General features: G+C 44.2%; 1 protein-coding gene across 1 annotated transcript; it reads right to left on the bottom strand.

Moving 5' to 3' along the window:
* Positions 1-2,862: 2,862 nt before the first annotated feature.
* Positions 2,863-21,551, bottom strand: LOC138663269 (oocyte zinc finger protein XlCOF22-like). The gene is made up of 7 exons (XM_069749444.1): positions 21,479-21,551; positions 19,342-19,491; positions 19,033-19,212; positions 18,827-18,950; positions 18,646-18,743; positions 18,357-18,447; positions 2,863-4,338 (listed from the first exon to the last, which is right to left on the bottom strand). The coding sequence occupies exons 2-7, from the start codon at positions 19,417-19,419 to the stop codon at positions 3,050-3,052; spliced, it is 1,860 nt and encodes a 619-aa protein (XP_069605545.1). The 5' UTR covers positions 19,420-19,491; positions 21,479-21,551; the 3' UTR covers positions 2,863-3,049.
* Between the last annotated feature and the right edge of the window lie 5,961 nt (positions 21,552-27,512).

The following is a 27,512-nucleotide window of genomic DNA, read 5'->3' on the forward strand; positions in this document are numbered from 1 at the left end:
TAGTTACGCCACTGCCTGTGGGGCATTGGCTGGATATTTCCACTTGTGTTCCATTGACTGGGGTATAGACAACTGAAGGCTGGGCTGGGACAAGGACGGGCTTTATGATTGTGCTGATTGACTGTGGGCAACAACAGGTGCAGGGCCCGAGGCATCTCCACAGGCACGGTGAACTGGGGATTGGCTTGTATGCAAAACAGTGGAAGAAGCAGTGTTGTCACCTGCAGACAGTGTTCCTGGAGCCTGAGGTTTGGCTCACAAAAGCAGGAATTTGCTTCCATGTGCCTAATGATGCTGGTGGTGGTCAGGCTGGTAGTTTTGCTTCCCCTGCTGATGCGGGCATACCAGGTGCTGCAAATGGCCTGTTTGGGGTTATCGGCAGAGTCTTTAAAAAATAACCAGACTCGGGAAGCTCTAACAGTTGGAGTGGCAACTTCCATCATGTTGGTGTTATGGGGAACGGATGCACGCCTCCTGTCTGCGGCCACCACACTGCTTCTTCCTGCCTGTTGGGGTGATACACCTCCTTCCCCATTTGTGCTGCTGTCCTCACTCTGCATGTCCTCCTGGCAGGTTGGGTCAGTCACTGTCATCTACCACCATTGCCTTCATGTGACAATGGCTGTTCAAATCTTTGGCCATCGCCACATGCGAGCTCATCTGGCCCCACTTCAAGTTGACCGGCTGAGAGTCCGGAATCTTTAAAGGGAAAAGTGAACAGCTCTTCAGGGTGTCCAAGTGTGGGATCAGTTGTCTCAGGGCACTCGCCATGGTGGGAGGAAGGAGGATCAGGGTGAGTAATATCAGGTTCACACTCATTTTTAAATTATTAGATTTGCAAGCTCTTGTATTGCAATGACCTGGCTGTAGTCTGCATCATGACCAAGCAAATAAATGTAGAAAAAGGGGGTCTATGGAATGCTGTATAATAAAAATGAGCAGATATAAGCTGCAAAAAAAAATTGCCATGGATAACTGCAGCTAGGTATATATATATATATATAAAATAAGCAGCAGCAGGCAGTAATGGAGCTTTTTGACGTATGCTGTGATATCTATGTACTCGCATAAAGTGCCTGCAGGCCTTGCACTGATGTGGATATGTGCACATAGACTCCCCTGCCTACCTGTCGCTGCAATCTATGTGCAGTCGAATTAGCCCTAAAAAGGACTGTTGGTTTATCAGGATTTGTGGACTGAACACTAGCAGACCCACACTAACTATTAAAAAAATGATTCTGACCCTATCTCAGCAGCATCTCTCACTACACTAGCTGACTCCGGAGCAGAATGCGGCGAGCAGGGTGGCATCCGGTCTCTTATACCACTGATGATGCTGTGCGGCAGGCCAATCACTGCAAGACCAAAGCAAAGATGGCTGCTGTGTTACAGTGCCTGGCAGACACTCCCTGTATGTTGATTGGGTCTCTAAAGTCCGCCAAAAATGCAGGGTGGAGACCCGAGTTCCCACCGAATAATCCCGGAAATGCTCAGTGCTCGCCGAGTACACTGATCACAGTTATACTCGGGTGAGTACCGAGTAGTGGCGAGCATGTTCGCTCATCACTAGTCATCTCACATAGGTATGTTTGCAGCTTTTTCTTCAACAATTGGTTTGAAGTTTGGGGAATGTAAGGGCCAATCCAACACATCTACTTCATTGTCATTGAACCATTTCTTCGCTAATCTCCACTTATGTATCGGGTCGACCTGCTGGAACACACTGTTGCCCTTTTCATACACATAGTACTCGAGTGTACGAAGTAACCATCTTGTAAGATACTCACATATAGCTCAGCACTCAAAACCCATTGATTCTGTTCAAGTAGCGAATGCCTTTTGCTGTGAAACAACCCCATATTACCGGGCTTCCATCACCAAACTTGACAGTTACTTCAATTTCTTAGCCCTTTTCACTTGTTTCTTCCAGACCCATTTTCACCCATCTGAGCCTAGTCTGTTGCCTTTCGGCTCATCGCTCCAAATCTCTCGTTTTCAATATTACACTGTCCACTTTTCATACTTTTTTCCAAACTCCATGCTTCTTATGACTATTTTGAAGTTCAGGCTTCTCCACCTTTTTTCGAGCCACCATTCCAGACTTCTGTGACGTGCGTAGCTTGGTGCTTACATGGCAGTCTGTGATCTCAGTATTTCGAAACATACGAACCACCTCTACTGCTGTGTTTGTTGCCCCATAACTGATAGACCTTTCAATGAGCAGAGTTGTTGATTCTGAAATTTTTTTAGGATGTTCACATCTTAGCTTTTTAATGGATTGACGGACTTAATTTTGTAATCTTCCAACAGTCATGGCACTTACATGATGCAGTCTGGCAATTTTTTTAGCCAAGAGACCGCTGTCGATGAGCTAGATGATGCTGTTTCTCTCTTCTTGGGAAATCTTCGCGGCTGCTCCTCAATTCGAACCAGTGACCTTTTGCTTGGGAATCAACCTAATAACACACTGAGCTATTAGGGAATGAGAGAATAGGTTGTATTTTGTAGAATACAGGAAGAAAAAGATTTTTCCACCACCTGGAGCAAAACCGTAACAATGCAGTGACCGGACAAGAATCTGTATCCCAATCATATCCTAAATAGTTGCAAGTCAAATTTATGTATGAGATAGCCAAGAGGATTGTCTATGAAATGAAACAGTTCAATGCAGTAGTGGATGGTGAAATATGGATCTTGAAAATGAAAAGGTCAGAACATTGCTACCTTTTTGCTCATCACTGTACATCCAAAGGCGGGGACAGTGAGATCGTCCCTAATTGGGCTCAGGGCTCATGTGATGTAACAACCTCAAATAAGCCACAGGAAAGTGACCTCCAACACCACTAAAACGGCACTAGCACATGAGGAAATGATGAATATTTTTAATTTAACAAGGTAAAAAATATGAGGAATGACAAGGGGTTGTCCTAGTAATAGACAACCCGTTGAGATACATTTTTTTCAGATAAAACATTTCCAACATTCTGAATATAAAAATGGCTTCTCCGCAATGTGACTTCTCTGGTGTTTATTAAGAGTGATTTCCATGTTAAACATTTCCCACATTAATACGTGAAAAAGGATTATTCCCTGTGTGACTGGTCTGGTGACTAAGCAAAGATGATTTCTTCACAAAACATTTTCCACATTCTGAACAGGAAAAAGGTCTCTCCCCTGTGTGGGTTCTGAGGTGCTTAACTAAATCTGATTTATGGATAAAAGATTTTCCACATTCTGAGCAGGAAAAAGGCTTCTCTCCTGTGTGGATTCTCTGGTGCTTAACAAAATCTGATTTATGGCTAAAACATTTTCCACATTCTGAACATGAAAAAGGCTTCTCCCCTGTGTGATTTCCCTGGTGTCTATCAAGATGTGATTTCTGGGTAAAACATTTCCCACATTCTGAACATGAAAAGGGCTTCTCCCCTGTGTGGGTTCTCTGATGGCTATCAAAATGAGCTTTCCGGTTAAAACATTTCCCACATTCTGAACATGAAAAAAGCTTCTCCCCTGTGTGAGTTCTCTGGTGCTTAACAAAATCTGATTTATGGTTAAAACATTTCCCACATTCTGAACATGAAAAAGGCTTCTCCCCTGTGTGAATTCTTTGGTGCATAGCAAGATTCCATTTCTGGGTAAAGCATTTCCCACATTCTGAACATAAAAAAGGCTTCTCCCCTGTGTGACGTCTCTGATGTTTAACAAGACTTGATTTATCTACAAAACATTTCCCACATTCTGAACATAAAAAAGGCATCTCCCCTGTGTGACTTCTCTGATGTTTAACAAGACATGATTTAGCTACAAAACTTTTCCCACATTCTGAACATGAAAATGGCTTTTCCCCTGTATGACTTCTCTGGTGTCTAGCAAGAAATGATTTCCATAAAAAACATTTCCCACACTCTGAACATAAAAATGGCTTTTCCCCTGTGTGAATTCTCTGGTGACGAACAAGATCCGATTTCTGGTTAAAACATTTCCCACACTTGAAACAAGAAAATCTTTTCCGTGCTGTGTGAATGTTTTGATGTTTAAGAAAAGACTTTTCGAGGGGAAAACCATTTCCATATTCTGAACCTGAAAATGTTTTTTTTGCTTTAGGAACAGTTTGTTTTTTAATGCTTATTTTTTTACGTTGATTTTCCTTAGTAGTCGGTAATGAATCAGAAGACAGGACCTGTTTCAAAGGATAAGATGACAGAAGTTTGCTGTGAAGGGATGATGGCATATCTGTTGTAATAGCATTCTCTTCAATTGTATTCTGTGTAATCTTAAAATTATCTGATTTAAAAACTGAAGTGGTCAGCTGTCCCTCTGATCTCCTGGTACAGTCATCTGCCAAAAATAAAACTAATTATTATTTTTGAATAAAACATCCTTGAATGAATTTTATATTTTTGAACATTTTTACTTAAACTATGAGGAAAAAATGGCAAGTTGTGTTAAAATATTGAACTATTCACTAAGGCAATGACAATTCATAGATTAGGAGAAAACCCTCATAGGATGAACCAGTAGAGCATGGTGTTCAACTGTTTGTTCATTCTACCAAATCTAGAATAAAAAGCATGAAACAATGTTATGTAAGAGAAAATAAAACTTCTACACATTTTACAAAAAACACGTCCCCACTCATGATCATCATCTGTCAGTGGAAAAACATAGTTTTCCACATTATTAGTGTCCCAAAGACTCTTGAAAATCAACATGGCTTCCATAAACCAATCCAGCAATCACCGCTCTTCCAAAGTCAAATCTCCCCCTCGCTTCTGATCCTTGCAGTGTACCCACACCACATTTAGCATCCATGTAATTGGCATTACTATAGTGAGAAGAACTTACTTAAATTTACTGTGTGCGTGTGTTCCCTGGAGCACAATGTAGGCACTATGTGTTAGGCGTCTGGATTTTCCCGCTGTACGGGATAGATCCCAAGCATTGCCTGGTGCTGTGGTCTCCCATTCAGCTTCGGCTGAGGCGAGTGCTGCTCAGTACACACGTCGGTCCCAGCCTCTTGCTCAGGCTCCTGGTGTATGCTTGGTTGCTGCTGGCTCTCCAACCAAATCCAGAGATCACCTACTGAACATGTCCATGATATGGCGTCTTCTAATTGGTGGTTGGGCGTTTGCTGCTCTGGTGATGTGGCTGCTCCAGATTTGCCCACGGGCTGAGCATGAGTGTTTGTGGAGGAGCCTAGGGTTTAACAGGCTCTCAGCGGCGAATGTGGGCGTGCTAGTATCATTTATGTGTGGTGTTTGTGAGCGAATACTCTACCACTCTTTGCAAGAGATGCTCTATACAGTGAGAGGTCTTATGATGGCAGGTAGGGTTAGGACTGAGAAGCTACCCCTTGGCTTAGCATCTGTTTCCTCTATGTGTGCGGTTAGCACAATTGAGTCCAACCCTCAGGCTACACTTCTCAGGTCAAGCGTCAGGGATTTATACTGTTCTGGTTTTCGACCATTTTGTCAAATTAGGGCTTCTGCAAATGGCGTGTCACAACTCCTCTGGGAACTGCTCTTGCGACTTCTGCTTCATTCTGCAGGTGGCGCTGGTAATGGAGGAAATGTCAAAACCAGATGATCTGGGCAGTGCAGGCTATGTCCAGCCCTAAGATTAGGGTGCATAGATCCCGCAGTATCATCCAGTCTGGCAGTATGGATGTGTGTGCTGTCCAGCTGAATTAATCAGCTCCCTGATTCAGCCAATATGAATGCACCGCACCCGTAGTAAAGCTCAAAGCATATTGCCGGTAGCAGCCCGATACAGCTCTGTTCTTCTCTGGCTCAGTCCTCTCTAGTCTTCTTCTGGCTTGTGCATTTGATTCCTGCTGTGTCTCACCCTGTTTACTGATGCCCTCTTGCGACTTCTGAATTTGTATTTTCTCTGCCTTCCTGTTTCTCGCCTGGCTACCTGACTATTCTTCTCGCAATCTCACTCCACAGAACAGCAGGTAACACCATGGCCCAAGCCTAGGAGTCTCTGTGTAAATGCAGATCCATGTAGATTATTTAAAATGGAGACGAGAAAGACAATACCTGAAATCTGGAGAAAGGAGTAGATAGTGCCAAGTCTGTTCATGGTAACTATCTATTGAGCTGCCAGGTGTTAGGAGTCGCGATTCTCCCGCTGTGCAGGATGGATCCCAGGCATTATCTGGCTCTGCGGTCTCCCATTCAGGCCTGGTTGCTGCGATTGCTTCTCAGCACAGATGTCGGTCCCAGTGTTTTGCTCAGGCTAATGGTATATGTTTGATTACTGCTGGCCCTTCAGCCAAGTCCATGGTAACCAGTGATATGCAGTTGCAGCCTTGTGATCTGGAGTCTAAGTCTGATGATGTGGCAGCTCCGGATTGGCCTACAGGCGATGTCTCAGCCGACTGGGCATGAGTCTTTAGGGTGGAGCCTAGCGTACAAAAGACTTTCAGCGGTGCATGCGGGTGCGCTAGTGTCATTTACGTTTGATCTGTGAGGGTGGACACTCTACCACGCTGCCTGCACGTTTGTGTGTCTGCCTTTTGTTTTGAGCCTGTACACGTTGGCAGGCAAGTTGTACACTTATACGATTTCGTACCCATAGCTCTCCGCTTGAGTCTCTAGTCTGCTACATGCTTTGGGTGCTTGTCAGGCACAGGTTCGGTAGTGTCAGGACTGGGGTAACTAGCAGCTTGGCTTAGCATCTATTTAGTCCTTGTGTTCAGTTAGCACAGTTCAGTTACAGAGCAAGCTCAATCCTTACGCTATACTTCTTAGCGAAAGCGACAGGGTATTGGATCTAGCTTCATAAGAGTTCTTTCTATTGGCTCAGCATCTGCTTCATTCGTGTGTGCAGTTAGCACAGCTTATTTGCAGAGCAAGCCTAATCTACGTGCTAACGTCCCTGTGACTTAAACAGGGCTTAGCACTTAGCACTCTAAGTGTAGTATCTCTCAATGAAGCAACTGAGCTTGGTACTCAGTGTTCTGATTACACTGTGTGGCGTTAACACAGTGTGTAAGGTAACGCTCACAGTTTTGTTCCTCATTATTCTCACTAGCAGCAGGGTTCCTCTCTGCACGGTGGACCCCGGGTTGTGATTGCACTCTATTTTATATTTTATTAAGTGCAATCCGCCAACCTTAACACCAGGTGACAATGAACAGTGCCTTCTAGAATTGAGCGACTTTTACTTTTTTCGGATCGAGTCAGGTTTCACGAAACCCGACTTTGTCAAAAGTCGGGTCGGGTGAAATCGGCCGATTGTTGCGAAAAGTCGGGGACCGACTGAAACACGAAACCCAATGCAAGTCAATGGGGAATCAAAGCCGGCAATCAGTGGAGGACAGGAAAACACCTACAGCGCCCATTTTAATGCCAAAAACATCAATTCTTATTACTTAAGCTTGTCAATCTTAATTTACTTAATAATAATAGTTAGGCATTGAAAACGGGGTCATTTGGCTAAAGTTGTGGGGGGTAGGGCTGGCTCAAGATTTTCGTGGGCCCAGGAAACGTGGAATACCTCACGGCGGTGGAGCAGGGAGAGGTAAGTATTTCAACTTTGCAAGTGCTGTGATCCTGAGCAAGCAGGGGGGGGCCCACTCGTTGGCACTGGCACAGGGCCCCTCATAGTACAGCGGTGTGTTTGACAGCGGGTGGCACCTCCCACTGGCAGAGACACTTTTGCGTACTATGAGGGGCCCTGTGCCAGTGACATTGCAAACGAGTATGCCCCCCACCTGATGAAGGAACCTGCTCTTTCATCTGCACCTTCCTCTTTGTCCCCGTGTAAGGTGGTATATTATGCGGGAAGGGGAACCTGACTTTCAGCAGGGTCAGATTCTGGCTGTGTAGAGTGCAAGGGGAATGTACAGTCATGGACAAAAATTTTGAGAATGAGACAAATATTAATTTTTCCAAAGTCTACTGCTTCATTTTTTCTAATGGCAATTTGCATATACTCCTGAATGTCAGAGTGATCAGCTTAACAGCAATTACTGTACTTGCAAAGTCAATATTTGCCCAGAAAATGAACTTGAACCCCCAAAACACAATTCAACATCATTGCAGTCCTGCCTTAAAAGGAGCAGCTAACATCGTTTTAGTGATTGATATATTAACACAGGTGTGGGTGTTGATGAGGACAGGGCTGGCGATCAATCAGTCATGATTAAGTAAGAATGACATCACTGGACACTTTAAAAGGAGGCTGGTGCTTGGTATCATTTTTTCTCTTCAGTTAACCATGGTTATCTCTAAAGAAACACGTGCAGCCATCATTGCACTGCACAAAAATGGCCTAACAGGGAAGAGTATCGCAGCTACAAAGATTGCACCTCAGTCAACAAATCTATCGCATCATCAAGAACTTCAAGGAGAGAGCTTCCATTGTTGTCAAAAAGGCTCCAGGGCGCCCAAGAAAGACCAGCAAGCGCCAGGACCGTATCTTAAAACTGTTTCAGCTGCGAGATCGGACTACCAGCAGTGCCGAGCTTGCTCAGGAATGGCAGCAGGCTGGTGTGAGTGCTTCTGCACGCACTGTGAGGCGGAGACTCTTTGAGCAAGGCCTGGTTTCAAGGAGGGCAGCAAAGAAGCCACTTCTCTCAAGAAAAAACATCAGGGACCGACTGATAGTCTGCAAAAGGTACAGGGAGTGGACTGCTGAGGACTGGGACAAAGTCATTTTCTCTGATGAATCCCCTTTTCGATTGTTTGGGACATCTGGAAAACAGCTTATTCGGAGAAGAAGAGGTGAGCGCTACCACCAGTCTTGTCTCATGCCAACTGTAAAGCATCCTGAAACCATTCATGTGTGGGGTTGCTTCTCAGCCAAGGGAATCGGATCACTCACAGTCTTGCCTAAAAACACAGCCATGAATAAAGAATGGTACCAGAATGTCCTCCAAGAGCAACTTCTCCCAACCGTCCAAGAGTAGTTTGGCGCCCAACAATGCCTTTTCCAGCATGATGGAGCACCTTGCCATAAAGCGAAGGTGATAACTAAATGGCTCATGGAACAAAACATAGAGATTTTGGGTCCATGGCCTGGAAACTCCCCAGATCTTAATCCCATTGAGAACTTGGGGTCAATCATCAAGAGACAGGTGGACAAACAAAAACCAACAAATTCTGGCAAAATGCAAGCATTGATTATGCAAGAATGGACTGCTATCAGTCAGGATTTGGTCCAGAAGTTGATTGAGAGCATGCCAGGGAGAATTGCAGAGGTCTTGAAGAAGAAGGGTCAACACTGCAAATATTGACTTGCTGCATTAACTCATTATGTCAATATAACCTATTGGTACTCATAATATGATTGCAATTATATTTCTGTATGTGATATAAACATCAGACAAACACTAATAAAAACCAGAGGGCAGCAGATCATGTGAAAATATAATTTAGGTGTCATTCTCAAAAATTTTGGCCATGACTGTAGTGGTCTGGGTCAATGTACCAGCAGACTCACCTAGCAGTGGCTGGGCAATGGGCAGGATGAGGAGGAAAAACAGATATAGGCGTAAATAATAAAGTAGGCTAAATGCACTTCAAAATTGGTAACAGGACTAAACAGGCGACATAGCTTTGCTCAGTGTCGGTAAATGGTAATGAGTAGCAGACTAAGTTAGTATGCCCAAATAATAAAGTGGGCTAAATTGTTCATAAATAAACAGTTGGCATAGCTAGGTACAGGGGTGGGCTTTTCTGCTGAGTAGCAGACAGAATAGCAAAATGGCCGACAGCACATGGGATAAGTGGATGCACGTCCTAGTTCCACTGGACCCCCATGGAAAGTGTACATACCAAGTAAACAATGAAGGACAGCATCCAATCCAGGTGAAAGTGTTCAAAAATGGATTCCTTTATTTGCCAAAGTGCAACGTTTCAACCCACATGCTTGACAAAGACCCCTGGAATCCATTTTTGAACACTTTCACCTGGATTGGATGCTGTCCTTCATTGTTTACTTGCAAAGTATTAACTGGTCTAAATGGAGGCCAGGGCCCCTGTATATATTAACTATCATCTATTATTTCAACAAATTTGTATTGGCAGTGCCATTGAAGGATTTAACAGCACAGTCTACACAGTGGTGTTTTTTTGCAAAAAAATGTATTAACTAAATACCCTGTATTTTTTCATTTTTTGACTATCACTTGCTTATTTACTGTGACTTTTTTACAACAGAGTATTTTTTTACCTCTCTGTGCGCTTCTGTGTCTTCAAGTTCTTTGGTGGTGTGAACAGGTTTCTACAGACTTGTTCCCTGTGGAAGTAGCCCATGTGTTTTTGGTTTTCTTGTTTCTACAAGACTGCGGAGTCCACCACTCCTCTGTGGGTCATTTGCATTGTAGCTGTTCCATCCTGCATGTTCTACATGGATATTTTCTCTCTGAACCCTGCTCATACAGGTACTATACAGATGATCAGGTTTTTAAAGACTTGTTCACTGTGCAAGTAGCCCATGTGTTTTTGGTTTTACAGTGGAGGAGCAGGGAGAGGTAAGCATTGCAAGTGGTAGAGCACTGTTTGAGCTGGGGGGAACACTCTCTCGTGGGCGGCGGTACTGGCACAGGGCCCCTCATATTATGACGGTGTGTCTGACGTTGGTTGTGCACCACCACCATCAGAGACACTTCATTGTGCTATGAGGGACACTGTGCCAGTGCCGTCACCCAAGAGTGGGCACACCCACCTGTCCAGGCAAACGGCACTCGCACGGGTGCTTGCACCAGGTGGTGACCACGGCCCTGTGGGGGGAGTCAGCCCATTTAGGGAGGTATAAAAATGGCCTATGGTGGACATTCAGCAGCTGCAAATGGAGGAATTGGAGAAGTCAGTAAGAGGAGGCCAAAAGCAAGACATTTTTCAGGCAAGCTACGTGTCAGCAGGGGAAGGTGGGGCAAAATAATTTGAAATCCATGATTGGTTCATTTTAATGAAGGTTAGATCATCAACATTCTGGGTAGCCAAACGTGTCCTTTTTTCGGTCAGTATTGAACCAGCAGCACTGAAGACTCTTTCTGATAGCACACTAGCAGCAGGGCAAGCGAGCTCCTGTAATGCATATTCTGCCAATTCAGGCCAGGTGTCTATTTTAGATGCCCAGTAATCAAAGGGGAATGACCTGTGAGGGAGAACATCGATAAGAGAGGAAAACTAGTTCGTAACAATACTGGACAAATGCTGTCTCCTGTCACTTTGAATTGATGCAGCAGTACCTGTCGTGTCAGCGGTCATTGCGAAATCACTCCACAACCTGATCATAAAACCCCTCTGTCCAATGCCACTTTGGATTTGTGCACCTCTAACACCTCTGCCATGTTGCCCCCTATGGCTCGTGTGAGAACCATCACCGCCGCTGTGTGCTGGGAATACCTGAACCAAATGATCTACAAGAGTTGCTTGTTTGGTAGCCAATATTTGCTCAAGGTTCTCATGTGGCATGATATTTTGTAATTTTCCTTTATATCGTGGATCCAGGAGGCAGGCCAACCAGTAATCGTCATCAGTCATCATTTTGATAATGCATGGATCCCTTTTTAGGATATGCAAGGCATACTCAGCCATGTGGGCCAATGTTCCAGGTGTCAATTCACTGCTTGTGCTGGGTTGAGGAGCACTTTCTTACAAGTCAACATCACTTTTGTCCCGCAAAAACCCTGTACCTGACCTTGCAATGCCACCAGTTTCCATTGCCCCCTGAGAAGCATCCTCCTCCCATAAATATTCATCCCCATCATCCTCCTCCTCTTCGTCCGCCACCTCGTCCAGGAGAGTTCCCTGAGCAGACAATGGCTGACTGTCACCAAGGCTTCCCTCCTCATCGGCTGCAGACGCCAGCTCCTTAATGTGCGTCAAACTTTGCATCAGCAGATGCATTAGTGGGATGCTCATGCTTATGATGGCGTCATCTGCACTTACCAGCCGTGTGCATTCCTCAAAACACTTGGATCTTCGACCACTGCACACCAGACAACTCCATGTCTGCCATCCAAGTGCCTGCCCGTGTATGTGTATCCTCCCACAAATTAATTACAGCACGCCTCTGTTCGCACAGCCTCTGAACCATGTGCAGTGTGGAGTTCCACCTTGTTGCAACGTCGATTATTACCCGGTGCTGGGGAAGATTCAGCAATCGCTGATGGTTGAGCATACGGCTGGAGTATACAGGCGACCGGCGGATATGCGAGCAAAGTCTTCGCACCTTCAGGAGCAGGGCTGGTAACTCTGGATAATTTTTGAGGAAGCATTGCACCACCAGGTTCAAGGTGTGAGCCAGGCAAGGTATGTGTTTAAGATCTGAAAGAGCTATGGCAGCCATAAAATTCCTTCTGTTATCGCTGACAACCTTGTCTGCCTCAAGATGTACACTGCCCAGGGACACCTCGTGTGCAACACTGGCAGCTGCGGATGGAGTGGTCGTGCAACTGCACTCTGTGGAAGAGCTTTCGCTTCTGGAGGAGGAGGGATGGCGAATGCCTACAGCCAACTGTTTCCTAGACCGTGGGCTAGGCAGAACTGTCCCACTATGGCTGTCCCCTGTGGACCCTGCATTCACCACATTAACCCAGTGCGCCATGATGGACACGTATTCGTCCCTGGCCATGCCTACTGGTCCATGCATCTGTTGTGAGGTGGACCTTTCCACTGACTGATTGCCTCAGTGCATGGACAATGCGGTCTTTGACATGCTGGTGGAGGGCTGGGATGGCTTTTCTCGCAAAGAAGTGCCAACTGGGTAGGTCATAGCGTGGTACTGCGTAGGCCATCAGGTCTTTGAAAGCTTCGCTTTCAACCAACCGGTAGGGCATCATCTCTAACAAGATTAGTATAGCAATGTGGGCGTTCAAACCCTGTGTACGCGGATGAGAGGATGAGTACTTTCTTTTCCTAACGAGAGTTTCTTGTAGGGTGAGCTGGACTGGAGAGCTGCATATGGTGGAAATAGCGGTGTTGGTGGTGAACATGGCGGATTGAGAGAGAGTTGGTGATGGTATTCTTGATGTTGGCCTACATATAGTGTTTCCTACCAAGAACCTTGTGATTCCATGACTGCTTTTGCCTTGCGACGATACCTCCACATTTGCTGCTGGTGGTGTCCTAACCAGTGGGCTTACAGTGAGGGAAGCAATGTAGCGTTGCTGACTACCTTCATTCTGAGCAGGTGCACCAATGGTACGGGACATTTGATAGTTAGTCCAGGCTTGCAAGTGCATGCTGGTTAAATGTCTAAGCATGCACGTTGTATTTAAATTTTGGAGATTCTTCCCTCTGCTAAAGGTCTTTGAGCTTTTCTTACAGATAACTTTTGACTGATCATTCGGATTTTGGTTAAAAAATTGCCACACTACACTCTTCCTACTATGGAATACCTTTTCAGGCATTGCACGCTGTGCTACTTTCACCGGATGGCCACGCTGTCCTAAAACTGTTTTTGTTTTTGACAAACCGTTTTTGGCCTGATACGGGCCTGCCAGATGACAGCTGTTGTGATGTAGATGGCTGCTGAGGATCATCCTCCTCCGCTTCTGAGCTACTGGCAGCGGCACCCTCTTCCCCCAATGGCTGCCAATCTGGGTCAATAACTGGGTCATCTATCACCTCCTCTTCAAAGGAGGCGAAACGCGTTGAGGCGTGTTCTTCATATGGCGGTCGGTGATACACAGCGGCTCAGATGAGTATTCATGGCCTTATCCTGTGGCTATATATGGGCTACTGCTAGCATTGCTTAAATAGTGTGGGGATATTGGAGTGAGGTAGCAGAGACACTACCCATGCATGATATTGAGCTAATTTGGCTGGAATTATCTTGATCTTTACCCACACTAGTATAAATGTTAGCCCAAGAGAGAAAAAATATATATGCTTAGATGATCAGGTTGGATTTGTCTATAAGTGTATTTACACTGTGCATAGTATCTTGGGGCCGCTGTGAATAATTATACCATTGTGACATCTATATCGCCATATGTGTGTGTGTATATAGCGTATTACTGGTGGGAACTAGGTCATCCCTAGAAGAGTATCTTTCTGTCTAGCGCTAGAGGACCCTTTAGTGTGTGGGTAGTGGCTTACATTAGTGGCCGTGGGGTCATGTAGGGCCCCTAGGTCAGTCATCGAGGAGCGGGGGCGCCATAACGCTCCCCCCTAGGGTGTCTACCTCCGCAGCTAGGCAGGGGCAAACTAGTGGCCTGAGTAGGGTGATCTAGGTCTCCCCATTAGTTTTTTATTCGTTTGGTGCACATTTTTTTTCACGTTTTTGGTTGTTTTTGATTAGTGTTTGGTTTTGTAGGTGTGTCTGTCTGCCTTGCTTTTAATAATAAAATTATACCATTTTAGACTGAGGTTTTTTCATATGATTTTGAGGATTTATACCTCGTGCTTACTGGATCTTTTTTTTAGATTAATATTCAGAGCGACATTACTGCAACGACCAGGACTCTGGGGCGCTGCATAAGGTGTTATAGCGTTCGGGACGGGGCACCATAATCTCATCAGGGTCAGATTCTGGCTCAGTACACTGTGAGGGCAATGTAGTGATCTGAGTCAATGGAACAGCATAATAATCTAGCTGTGGCTGTGCATTAGTGCATTCCATGTCCGATTCATCTTGTAATGGGCAGTTTACAATTTCCCTTTCTAACCCAGGCACGTTATATGTAAAGAGCTCCATGGAGTAACCTGTAGTGTAGCCTGACGCATCCTTCACTTTTGGTTTGGGTGAAGGACACAAGGAAGTGACTTGTTCCTGACCGGGAGCATCCACTGACGACTCGCTGCTTTTATATTTGGAACTTTCTGAAGAGGAGGCAAAAGAGCAAGAGGCTGAGTCAGCAAGGAAAGCCAAAACTTTTTCCTGCTGCTGCGGCTTTAAAAGCTGTTTTCCAACTCCCAGATAAGGGAGCCTTCGAGGCCTTGTGTAGCCAGACGATGACGCTGGCTCAACACCTCCAGCCTTAGGTGCTATTGTGCTTTTGCCACTACCACCAGATGCACCACCACCACCACCATCAGTACCAGCATGCAACCACTGCCCACGGGCTCTTCCACCAGACTTCCTCATTTTTTGGAAAATCTAACCAAAATAATAACCGTTATATGGTACTGTAAAGCAAGGTAGAAGGTGTATATAAACTTGTTGAGAATTTAAATCTCCCTTTTTTTTGGGAGACTGAACCAAAACTCAGGCCCTGTGCATAAAACAACACAATGTAAGTGGCAGAAAGTGGCTGGCTGAAATACGACAAACTAACAGGACTGAAGTATATCCACTTTGTGGGAATTTGAATCTCACTTTTTTGGGGGGAGACTGAACCAAAACTCAGGCCCTGTGTATAAAACAACACAATGTAAGTAGCAGAAAGTGGCTGGAAGATATATGAAAAAATACAAGGACTGTAGTACAATTTCAATCTCCCTACAATGATCTCAGGACAAGTATGGCAGCAATAAAAAGGACTGCTGCACACAAAGGTGTGGACAAATAAACAAGATAACTGTGCAGAAAGGAGCAACCGGATTTGTGCTTTGAAAAAAGCAGTTGGTTTGCACAGCGGCGTGCAAACAGCAATGTAGCTATCAGGGATCCTTATAAGGCAGCCTAATAAGCTACAGAGCTGATGCACAAAAATATAAAGTCCACTGTCCCTGCAAACAAATGGTGGTGTTAGACAGTGGAAATTGCTACAGCACAAGCAGTTTGGGGGTTAATCTTCCCTCCCTAACTATATCCCTTCTTCTGATGAAGCTGCGGCAACCTCTCCCTATGCTAAAATCGGCAGAAGTAGATGGCAGTCGGCGTGCATGCCCCTTTATAGCCCCTGTGACGCTGCAAAAAGCAAGCCAATCACTGTCATGCCCTTCTATAAGATGGTGGGGACCAAGACCTATGTCATCATGCTGCCCACACTCTGCGTCCTCCTTCATTGGCTGAAAAATGGCGCTGAAAGCATCATATGAAACGCGACTTTTGCGCGCAGATCGCCGACCTCATGGCCGATCCCACACTAGGAGCGGGTCGGGTTTCTTGCAACCCGACTTTGCCGAAACTCGTCGATTTTTAAATTTGTCCAATCCGTTTCGCTCAACCCTAGTGCCTACAATACATTTGCAGACACAACTATTCCAGCAAGGTCTGTATTTTAATAGCTAAAAGGCGCTCCTTCGTTTCTTAACCCTGCCATGTGCCCAGACAGCAGTGTACAACTGTATATAGGGTATTGTCAGATTCATGAGAAGTTGGAAAATGATTTTTGAGGAACATTTGTTTCCTTTTATCCTTTGGGAAGAATCCAAAAGTTATCATCACATAAAGTGACACACATCAGATCTGAAAAATGGGGACTGATTAGGAACACAAAACTGGCTGTGGGAAGTAGTTAAATCAGAATATTTGGAGTACCAATCATTGTGGCAGCACGGTGGCTCAGAGGTTAGCACTGCAGCCTTGCAGCGCTGGAGTCCTGGGTTCAAATCCCACCAAGGACAACATCTGCAAGGAGTTTGTATGTTCTCCCTGTGTTTCCGTGGGTTTCCTCCCACATCCCAAAGACATACTGACAGGGAATTTAGATTGTGAGTCCCATCGGGGACAACGATGATAATGTGTGTGTAAAGCGCTGCGGAATATGTTAGCACTATATAAAAATAAAGATTATTATTATTGTAGTCAAAAACTGTGAGTGTACACAATAACACATCTACTGAAATTATCAAACCCAACAGTCTTCTTCAGTAAAAACTAGTGATGAAACTTCTCTGATGTATTAGTGTATGTTGCTCACTGGCTCTGGGCTATCTAAACTATCGTAAGGGCCAATATTTTCAATCAGGTGAGTTTCAAGAAGAAATTTTAGATATTTAAAAATAACCTTTTATAATACTGCAGAGCAGAGGTGCCTTAAACTTAGATCTCGGGCATTTGGAAGAGGCAATCGAGACTTTTTTTTTAAAGACTACCAAGGAGTTATACGTGAGACAGGCCGATCTCACCACAATCAAACTATCATACAAAATTAACCTGTAAAAAAGAAGTTACACTCCCAACAACAACAACGTATGTTTGGAGTGAGAACTTCAAAATTAAACCGGAGTTGTACTCCATTTCTGGTGCTTCTGATGGTCCAGAGCAGAAGAGTAGCGAAAGTATTAGTGCCTCCCATTTCAGGAGAGATTGTGCAGTAATCTGAATTCCTTAGTATAGAAAACATAATGTAATTTATGACGTGGAGTGAATCCATGAAATCAGGATAAAGGGAAAATCTCTTGTTATTGTACAGAAATTCACACTTGGCCTCACTACACATTTAATGTTGTCGATCATAAAAGTGAAGTTTGTCCAGAAAGACTGGACCTGGTCTTGTAGGGACCATATGAGCACATTCAGCAGCACAGAAGGGAGAGAAGGTAGATTCATCCAATAAGATATCAGGGTTCTAGGAACCAACAGCATCATTACCCTCCACTTTCTATTACAGGCCCATCATAATATTTTTCTTCAATTGATTTTCTCACTTGTCAGCACGTTCTACGTTCGCTGTTATTTGGCCTTGTAGTTTACATATCTGGGCAGGTAACGGACAGCATCTTATAATCCCAGGGGGTAGATGGATCCTCCAGATTGTAAGGCCTGTAGAAAAGGGCTTTAAATGCCCAAATTCATTTGAACAGTTTTGGGTAGAGGAGAATGTTGTGGTCTAGAGGCAAAATGGTGATCACACGATTCCGATACGGCTAGACTACAACAACAATAAAGCAGCCACAGCCGGTGACTGAGAAGAATCTATAAACATAAGGATGAATGACTTCGGGGAGATCAAAACATCCAACACCGCGGAGACCCCATCACGTGTTTCTCAACGCAGTGATCCAGAACACTGCCCTCATCCCTTATGGGAAATATGCCAATGCCAAAGACCTGGCTATTTATAGCTTGCGTTGAGAAACACGTGATGGTGTCTCCGCGGCTTTTCTATATGCATTGGCAAATTTCCCATAAGGGATGGGTACAGTGTTCTGGATCACTGCGTTGAGAAACACGTGATGGTGTCTCCGCGGTGTTGGATGTTTTGATCTCCCCGAGGTAATTCATCCTTATGTTTATAGTCATTTTACTGGGCACTGCTCCTAATAGCCAGTTTCCTACTCCACACTGATGAGGAGCAAATACCCCGAAACAGCTGTCTGTGGATGGATGCCATGTTTTGGCATAGGTGCTTTTCCTTTATGGATGCTGCCCTTCCCGTGGTTGTTCCTTCCTGGTGAAAGACCTGGCTGTTTATTGCTTGCGTTGAGAAACATGTGATGGTGTCTCCGTGGCTTTTCTATATGAGAAGAATCTATGACTTGTTGTATTTAGTGGTTACTACTCACCTGGGTAGTCATATGTAGGTATCTCGTCTTTACACCACTCATCACCACTCACATATGTCTTTGTAGTATTAATATGGGTCAGATCTTCACCCTGAAACAAATATTGTAAAAGTCACAGACAGTTGGAGAAGTCACATCTATGATCAGCTCTAATCCTGCCATCTCCACCGTTCTCATTACACAAGTATAAAATATATAATACTGGGGGATAAAACAAGACTGAACACAAGATATTCAAAGTCATCTACACATCATAGGGGAGATCTCATGACACCTTCTCTCCATCTACCTGATGATCCTGAGGAACATTGGGATCTTCTTGGTTACAGTCCTGTGGAAGAAGAGGACGGGGACATCTCTCTGGTGTTGTCCTCTTACTGGATAGATCTGGAGGAAACACATACAAGGACTGAATTCATTCTTTACAAACAGATAATTATAGGCCGTGTGTATTTAGTCCTGTCTATTACCTGGTGATGTGTGTAGCTGGGGAACCTCCATCATGACATCCTTGTACAGATCTTTGTGTTCTTCTAAATACTCCCACTCCTCCATGGATAAATAGACAGCGACATCCTGATACCTTATAGGAACCTGACACATACAATGATACCATCATCCCCCGATCCCTTCATAATGTTATTGTATAATGTCCCAGCATTCCCAGCAGTGTCACCTCTCCAGTCAGCAGCTCAATCATCTTGTAGGTGAGTTCTAGGATCTTCTGGTCATTGATGTTCTCTTGTATCAGGGGGTGAGGTGGAGGCCCTGTGATTGGGCTCAGGGGTCTTCCCCATCCCTCAGACACAGGGTCCTGACAGCACTCACTAGAGGTCTTCTTCACTACTGTGTAATCCTGGTTATGGAGAGACACATTAATAAATCTCACTACAGACATTTCCAGAGTCCTCACCTCTCCAGTTCTGTCCATCTGTTATTCCCATAGATAAGAATGATGTAATGTGACGTCATCAGAATCTCTCACCTCTCCAGTAAGACGGAAGAGGATCTCTAGGGTGAGGTGTAATATCCTCTCCACCATCTTTTCTCTATCCATATCCATCTTTGATGGGTAAATCAGGAAAATTCTCTTAGATAGAAGATCTTCACTGAGAAGATTCGATATTGTAGAGACCTGAATGAGAAGAAGATGAGCCGATGTAACATCATAAAAATCCTGTGTGTAATACAATTACTAGAGATAGTAAGGGAAACATATGAGAAGATTTATTATTTTACAGTGTTTCGTTTTCTTTTTAACATCTATATTTATAAAGCAGAAACTCTGTGTGTGGTAGCCCGTGCAATACAAAATCAAATTTTTCATTTGGTTTGAGTGAAATTTTGTACAGCCCGTATTTAACACCAGACTAAAAATACTGCAAACATTAAAACGCAAAATATCCCTCCTTCACGATATTTGGCCCTAAGAATTAAAACTCTATAGAAATGAAGGAGAAAATGGGTGTCTATGTGTCAAATGCAAAATGACAGTTGTTGCCCTAAAGGTCATAAAGATTTAGGGGGACAGCACCTAAAGAGTCGCTCTTAAAGGGGAAGCAACCATATCGTCACTAAGGTTGGGCAACCTGATAAGTCGCTCTAACATCTGTAATTATAGCAACGGCAGAAGTAACTGGGGTCTCATTAATAAAAATTGCCTCAAAGTAAGATCGTTCTAGTTACCTATAGCAACAGAGTGCAGCTTTCAGCATTGAAGCTACTGTAATAAAGTGAAAATTGAGCTCTGATTGGTTGCTATGGGCAACTAGAAAAGTCTGACTGGGACAAATATATCACAAAATAGGTCTGATGCTTCCTGTAGCAAATCAAGACCCAACATTTTTACAAATTTACTGTTTGGCAGATGAACAGATACAAGCTGAGCGACGTTGTGAAGTTTTACCTGAGACAAAAAAACATTGTTTTGAATTTGCAAAGATTTTCCCATCAACACAGTCAGTTAGTAAACCTTTATAATACAACCTTAGAAAGAATGCCAAGTGCGGAATATCAGGCTGTAATAAGAGCAGACAAGACACCGGTTGGTGACACAAAAGGAGATTTACTTCTCCCAGTGTTAATGTAGTAGCTATTGTAATGGTTGGACGGGACTTTCTAAGCCGAGATATAATTATTCAGCGACGGAGAGAACATGTTCAGCATATTACAGAAACACATAGATCATATGATGCTCTGCAATATCCGATAATATTGTGGAATGGCCAAGATGGCGATCACTATAATCTAACAGACTGATCCCAACACTGCTAGGCCAACCAATAAACCAACCAATAAACATATCAGCTATGGACTTCTACACCTACCAAATAATGACCAGACAACAATGGAGGCAACTTTCTCATCAATGTATAGTAGATCCTTATGCCAAGGTGGAAAGCGAGCGTCTTCTGTACATACGACTGAACCAACAAACACAGGGAGGCCATGCCAAAAGCGTGGTCTGATGGAGGATGCTCCACACTGGGACCTGACATTGCAGGAGGCGTCCGCCACTCGTTTTCCTCCTCATCTTCTAACCTGCTCCCTATAATAACTACAACCTGTGCACCTTCCAATCCCCGACTCTGTGGGACAAATACACAGAATATCCTAGAGAAGATCTTCATAGAGAGCACAGGAGAGGTAATCCGGACTTAGACATCAATGTCACTGCCGACAGATTCACCAAAGTCCTCCTGACTCTAGAAGAAAGGAGCCAATGTATCAGTAGGATTTGGGAAAGATGAGAGGATTTGTCCCAGTAAATAAGCCTCTTCTGGTTGATGACCACAGATCGGGGTATTTGGCAATTATGGCTCAGATTCCAGGTGGGAATAGGAGACGGTTTTCCTTGATGCCCCAGGAGGTTCCGGTAAAACATTCTTATTAATTTGCTGCTCTCAGAAATTCCCCCAATCAATAACATTGCTCCGGCCGCTGCCTCGTCTGGGGTTGTGGCCGCTCTCTTAGATGGAGGCGCATGGCTCAGTCAGCACTAGGATTACCCCTGAATCCAGCGCTCTTGGAATCTCCTGTAAGTAATATCACTAAGGTCTATGAAAGATCTGGGGGGATCCAATCACTTAAAGGGGGAATTGTTCTACTTTTTGCAACGTTACCTGTTCTTAAAGGAGCAACTCGAGCAGACGAGCTGAATACTTGTCAGCACAGCAGAGTCCTGCATACACTGAGGGCCCTGATCATGTGACCCCTGACTCCTCCCCTCCTGTGACCTCATCACAGGTCCTGTGCGCACAGAGCAGCCATATATGTGGAGTGCGGTTCTGCGGGTGGAGGAGATTCCCCATTACTGGCGCATTAATACTAGAAATATATTGCACAGGGGATATCACAGCCAATTCCCACAAGAAAAATCCTGGAAACATCGGCTCATCTTCTTCTCATTCAGGTCTCTACAATATCGGATCCTCTCAGTGAAGATCTTCTATCTAAGAGAATTTTCCTGATTTACCCATCAAAGATGGATATGGACAGAGACAAGATGGTGGAGAGGATAGTACACCTCACCCTAGAGATCCTCTTCCGTCTTACTGGAGAGGTGAGAGATTCTGATGACATCACATTACATCATTCTTATCTATGGGAATAACAGATGGACAGAACTGGAGAGGTGAGGACTCTGGAAATGTCTCTACTGAGGTTTATTAATGTGTTTCTCCATAACCAGGATTACACAGTAGTGAAGAAGACCTCTAGTGAGCGCTGTCAGGACCCTGTGTCTGAGGGATGGGGAAGACCCCTGAGCTCAAATCACAGAGCCTCCACCTCACCCCCTGATCATTGTATGTGTCAGGTTCCTATATGGTGTTAGGATGTCTCCGTCTATTTCTCCATAGAGGAGTGGGAGTATTTAGAAGGACACAAAGATCTGTACATGGACGTCATGATGGAGGTTCCCCAGCCCCTCACATCACCAGGTAATAGACAGGACTAAATACACACGGGCGGCCTATAATTATCTGTATGTAAAGAATGAATTCACTCCCTGTATGTGTTTCCTCCAGATCTATCCAGTAAGAGGACAACACCAGAGAGATGTCCCCATCCTCTTCTTCCACAGGACTGTAAGCAAGGAGATCCCAATGTTCCTCAGGATCATCAGGTAGATGGAGAGAAGTTGTCATGAGATCTCCCCTATGATGTGTAGACGGCTGTGAAGATCTTGTGTTCAGTCTTGTTTTATCCACCAGTATTATATGTTTTATACTTGTGTAACACAGGTCTACAAAAAAATATTTTTTGTAATCATCGCAGTGACTTTGTACTTTTCTGAATCATCTTTTTGTCCTGATTTTAAAAATGTGTATAGTTTTTCGATAGCACGTATAGTTTCCATGAAGAAGCATCATTATTATGAGGTATAGGAAATATACTGGCAACATTAAAAAAAACAGTAATCTACATATCAGAAAAAAATGCTTCACTTTACTGATCCAAAATAATTTCATATGCAAAATATAAACCAAAATATGAGCAGAAATTAAAAGTGCTTGACATTAGACTGTCGATGACACGATTTTTCAGGGTTGTCTCTATATAACATCCAAGAGTAATCTGCCATAGAGTCATTCCAAAACCCAAATGTCCTGGTGAAACTGCTCGCCTTGTTCATTGCTTACATCCCCAAGATTTTGAGGGAAGAAATCTAAATGTGAATGCAAAAAGAGCATTTTCAGAGTCATGCAACACCCAAGAAACTGGTATGCAATTAGAAGTTCCTCAACACCTTCAACATATTCCTGGAGATTTTTTTTTTTACTAACAAGTTTTCACAGATCGACTTGAAGCTTTTCCAAGATCTCAATTCCTTATCATTTAGAGTTCCTTCAAACACATCATCTCTCATAAGCTCTCTGATCTGAGGACCAACAAATACCCATTCCTTTAGTTTTTGCTGTTGAATTTTTGTGAAATGTACTGGGACACTTGTGAATTTGTCTTTGCCATGGCTTTCACAAAGTTTTTAATCAATCCCAACTTTATATGTAGTGGGGGAAGAAAGATTTTGTTGGAGCAACTAAAGGATTATGCTGAACATTGTCTCTACCTGCAGCATAGATGTTTCTCTGTTCCCAATCACGATGAACAGAATGCTCTACTGTATTTCTACTGTCCCATAAACACAAGAAGCAACAATATTTTGTGAAACCTCCTTGCATTCCCTTTAGCAGACCAATCACTTTCAAATCTTTACAGATATTCCATTGATGATGCTTATATTGTATACGATCCAAAACAACTGACAGATTTTCATAACTTTCCTTTAGATGACATAAGTGAGTAATAGGGATTGATGGTTTCATATTTCCATTGTGAAGCGACACTGCTTTCAAACTTCTCTGGGATGAGTCAATAAACAATCGCCAATCTGCAACAATATACTCTTGATTCAGTTCTTCAAAGAGGCAATTCACATTGTTACAGTACACCATTGGGCCATCAACCGTGAAAAATTGTGTTAAAGTGTTACTTCTGTTTTGGTAATAACACACTGTTAGGACTGGCGGAACGCACCAAGTTTAAGATGGAATAGTATCTGTGCGTTTGCAGTCCGGGGTCCACCGTGCAGGTGAAAACCTGCTGCTAGTGATGACGGACGATATGGCGGTATAATGTGAATACACACACGGGTTTACTTCTCCCTGTGTGAAGGAAGCGAACCCTGTTGCGTCACAGGGCCGCGGTACCGCACCAAGAGCGCAAGCAAGGAGTCTCAGAACTCAATCCCAAGTCACAGGAATAGAGTTCATAAAAACCTCATGCGCTCGACACCGCAACTGGGGTGTCAGAGTGACAGAAATAAATGTATTAAAGATGCACGTGAGTGCGTGCGGTGCCACACTGGTGGACGCCACTAACCACCCAGGCTTGGGTCAGGAAAGCGCTGAGAAAGCACACGGCGCCGCACTGGCAGTCACAACAACTAGACGCTGCAATGTGTGTTTCGTGCTGATGGTCTAGTCGGGCGCTAGATAGCTACCATCATTCGCGAACAGTCAACAACACTAGGAATGGGAATGATTTAGGAGCTTTCATCCATCGACATACATCCATCTACACACACATTATATCAAGTCAATACTAGCGCATGGCCATGCGGTCATGAGCAGCTTATATAATTGCAGCACGTTCAGGACCTTCCAATAAAGGACCAATGGGAAGCTGCTACCGAAGTTTTGCACTTTCAGGACCTTCCTGGAGGACCAATGGGATGTGCTGCAGTACCTGAGCATGTGACCCTCGATCTCCAACGGGGGATCTTGCCCTGGGCATGCTCAGAAAGAGAAAAGCAGGACTTAGTCCCAAAAGCATCTGCTCGCCGCTGTCCAACACTGACTTCAATGGCAGAAGCAGGAAAAACAGCAGTAACTCTTTGTACAGAGTGTGACTGAGCAAAATGCTGGGATCGACTTCTCCGCTGAGCAGACTCCACTGCGGCAGGAGAAGAATGGGAGACTGCAGCGGAGACGGCCCGAGATTCCCCCTGTGCAAAGGCAGGAACTCGACCCCTAACACACACTTTGACATCATCATGAAGAAGATTCTTCTGTTTCAACCTAGAAGCAATATGTTCAGCTTTAACTTTTGACAATGAAAGGTCTCTGATATGATCATTTAATTCATGTTGAGTACAGCGTTCTGGCTGCTCCATCAGGCACATATTCATCTTGACTTGAGGTCTCCATTTCTTCTCCAGTAGCTTCAGCTTCATAGTCTTCGTATTCTACTTAATTTTCATCCAATTCAGACAATGGTGGTACAGGAACTGGCAAGGTTCCATTATGTGGAACTGGCTTAATCGCAGTTTCAAGTTCAGGGTAATTAATCTTATGTTTGTTCTTTGTAGAAAATCCCTTCAGTTTGACAAAACAAAAGTAGCAGTCATCACTATGATTTTTGTGTTCTCTCCAAATCATGGGAAGAGCAAATGGCATAGTCACTTTCCTCATATTCAACCAGTCATGAAGACCATTTGAACAACTTGAGCATATCACATGAGGGGCCCAGTTTTTTATTTGATCACCGAGTGGACACTTAATGTACATCTGGTACATCTTTTTAATATCATGAGTGATTGAACATACTTGGCCTTTTGGTATAAAAGAACCACACACATAGCAGAATCTGTTCGGATGATTGATACACTGTTGGGGCATTTTTCTCCTTTAAATCAGATCAAACAGTAGAGTAAGTTCAGTTGAATGGTGGTCACAAACTAAAACAAAAATGCGATGAGCCGACCGACAATACAGCCATGTCAAAAAAATAAGAGATCACTGCAAAATTTTCAGTTTGTCTGATTTTTCTTTTTTTAGGTACCGCATATACTCGAGTATAAGCCGACCCGAGTATAAACTGAGACCCCTAATTTTGCCACAAAGAACTGAGAAAACTTAACAATTCAAGTATAAGCCTAGGGTAGGAAATGCAGCAGCTACTGGTAAATTTAAAAAATAAACATAGATACCAATAAAAGTAAAAATTAATTGAGACATCAGTAGGTTAAGTGTTTTTGAATATCCACATTGAATCAGGAGACCCATATAATGCTCCATACAGTTCATGATGGGCCCCATAACATGCTCTATACAAAATACGCCCCATATAATGCTCCATACAATTTATGATGGGCCCCATAAGATGCTTCATACCAAAATGTGCCCCATATAATGCGGCACAAAGGTTATTAATGGCCCCATAAGATGCTTCATAGAAGCATTTGCCACTTACAATGTTGCATAAAGGTTAATAATGGCCCCATAAGATGCTCCATAGAAACATGTGCCCCATACAATGCTGCATAAAGGTTAATGATGGCCCCATAAGATGCTCCATAGAAACATGTGTCCCATACAATGCTGCATAAAGGTTGATGGCCCTATATGCTGTTGCTGCGATTAAAAAAAAATGGCATACTCACCTCTCGTCGCTCAGGCTCCCGGCACTTGCGATATTCACCTGGAGTGTGAAAGGTCGCTATTAATCCAAAAGGGCTTCTCCCCGGCCTCAGTCTCTACCCTGCTTCATAGCAGGAAGCCAGTAACAATTAGAGTGTTTGGTAGGACTTGGGCAAAATCATGGTCTAGTTCAGGACAATCATTAAAATTAAAATTTCTAATAAAGGCCATTTTACAGTTCCTTCAGAAAGGTATGGAGATTGGCTTGGCCAACAGCACGCTTAAGGTGCAGGTGTCGGCTCTAGGAGCCTTAAATACCATATATACCCAAGTATAAGCCGAGATTTTCAGCCAATTTTTTTTACGCTAAAAGTGCCCCTCTCGGCTTATACTCGAGTCATTGTCCCAGGGGTTGGCAGGGGAGGGGGAGTGGCAGGAGTGGCGGCTGCCACATCATACTCACCTGCTTCCGGCGCGGTCTCTGCACTTCCCTGCTTCTCCGATGGTCTCCGGCACCCGCAGCTCTTCCTGTGTTCAGCAGTCACATGGTACCGCTCATTAAAGTAATGAATATGGACGCGACTCCACTCCTATAGGCGTGGAGCGCATATTCATTACTTTAATGAGCGGTACCATGTGACCGCTGAACACGGGAACAAGCTGCCGGCGTGCGCCGGACACCATCGGAGAAGCAAAGACCACACCAGGAGGGTGAGTATGATAGGGAAGGGTGAGCCATGCGATATTCACCTGTCCCTGTTCCACCACCGGGCTCTGTCTTCCGCGTCCTCTGGCTGGGACGCTCAGGTCAGAGGATGCAATGACGTGGTTACTGCGCGTGCTCTGCCTGAACAGTCACTGTCGAGACCCAGAAGACACAGCGGCGTGTGTTGTGAGTTCCGTTCTGGAGCTCCCTCCTGTGGTTGCTAATGGTATTTTTGCGAGTTCTGCCCTTGGGCTCCCTCTGGTGGTTTCAAGCGGAACTGCTGCTCCGTTGGGTAGCTGTAGCAGCTGTCTTCACTAATCGCCTTGCCTGGGTTTGTTATTTAAACCTGCTCTGGGCTTTAGTCCATGCCTGCTGTCAATGTTCTTGGTTGGATTTGATTCTTCCCTTGGATTTCTCATATGGCCCGTCCTTGTCTGCAAAAGATAAGTTTTGCTAGTTTTGTTTGTCCATTTGTTTGGACTCTATTGCTTTGCATTTTGTCTCTTTTGTCCAGCTTGTCACTATGTC

This window comes from Ranitomeya imitator, chromosome 2 (assembly GCF_032444005.1).
Source record: "Ranitomeya imitator isolate aRanImi1 chromosome 2, aRanImi1.pri, whole genome shotgun sequence".
NCBI classification, from domain to species: Eukaryota; Metazoa; Chordata; class Amphibia; order Anura; family Dendrobatidae; genus Ranitomeya; species Ranitomeya imitator.

Bases quoted from the DNA above. Each gene is read 5' to 3' on its own strand.
- LOC138663269 (XM_069749444.1), bottom strand. From the start codon at position 19,419: ATGGATATGGATAGAGAAAAGATGGTGGAGAGGATATTACACCTCACC. The intron at 18,951-19,032 runs GTGACACTGCTG...TGTATGTGTCAG, and splicing joins TTGAGCTGCTGACTGGAGAG to GTTCCTATAAGGTATCAGGA. The intron at 18,448-18,645 runs GTAGATGGAGAG...TATTTGTTTCAG, and splicing joins ATGTTCCTCAGGATCATCAG to GGTGAAGATCTGACCCATAT.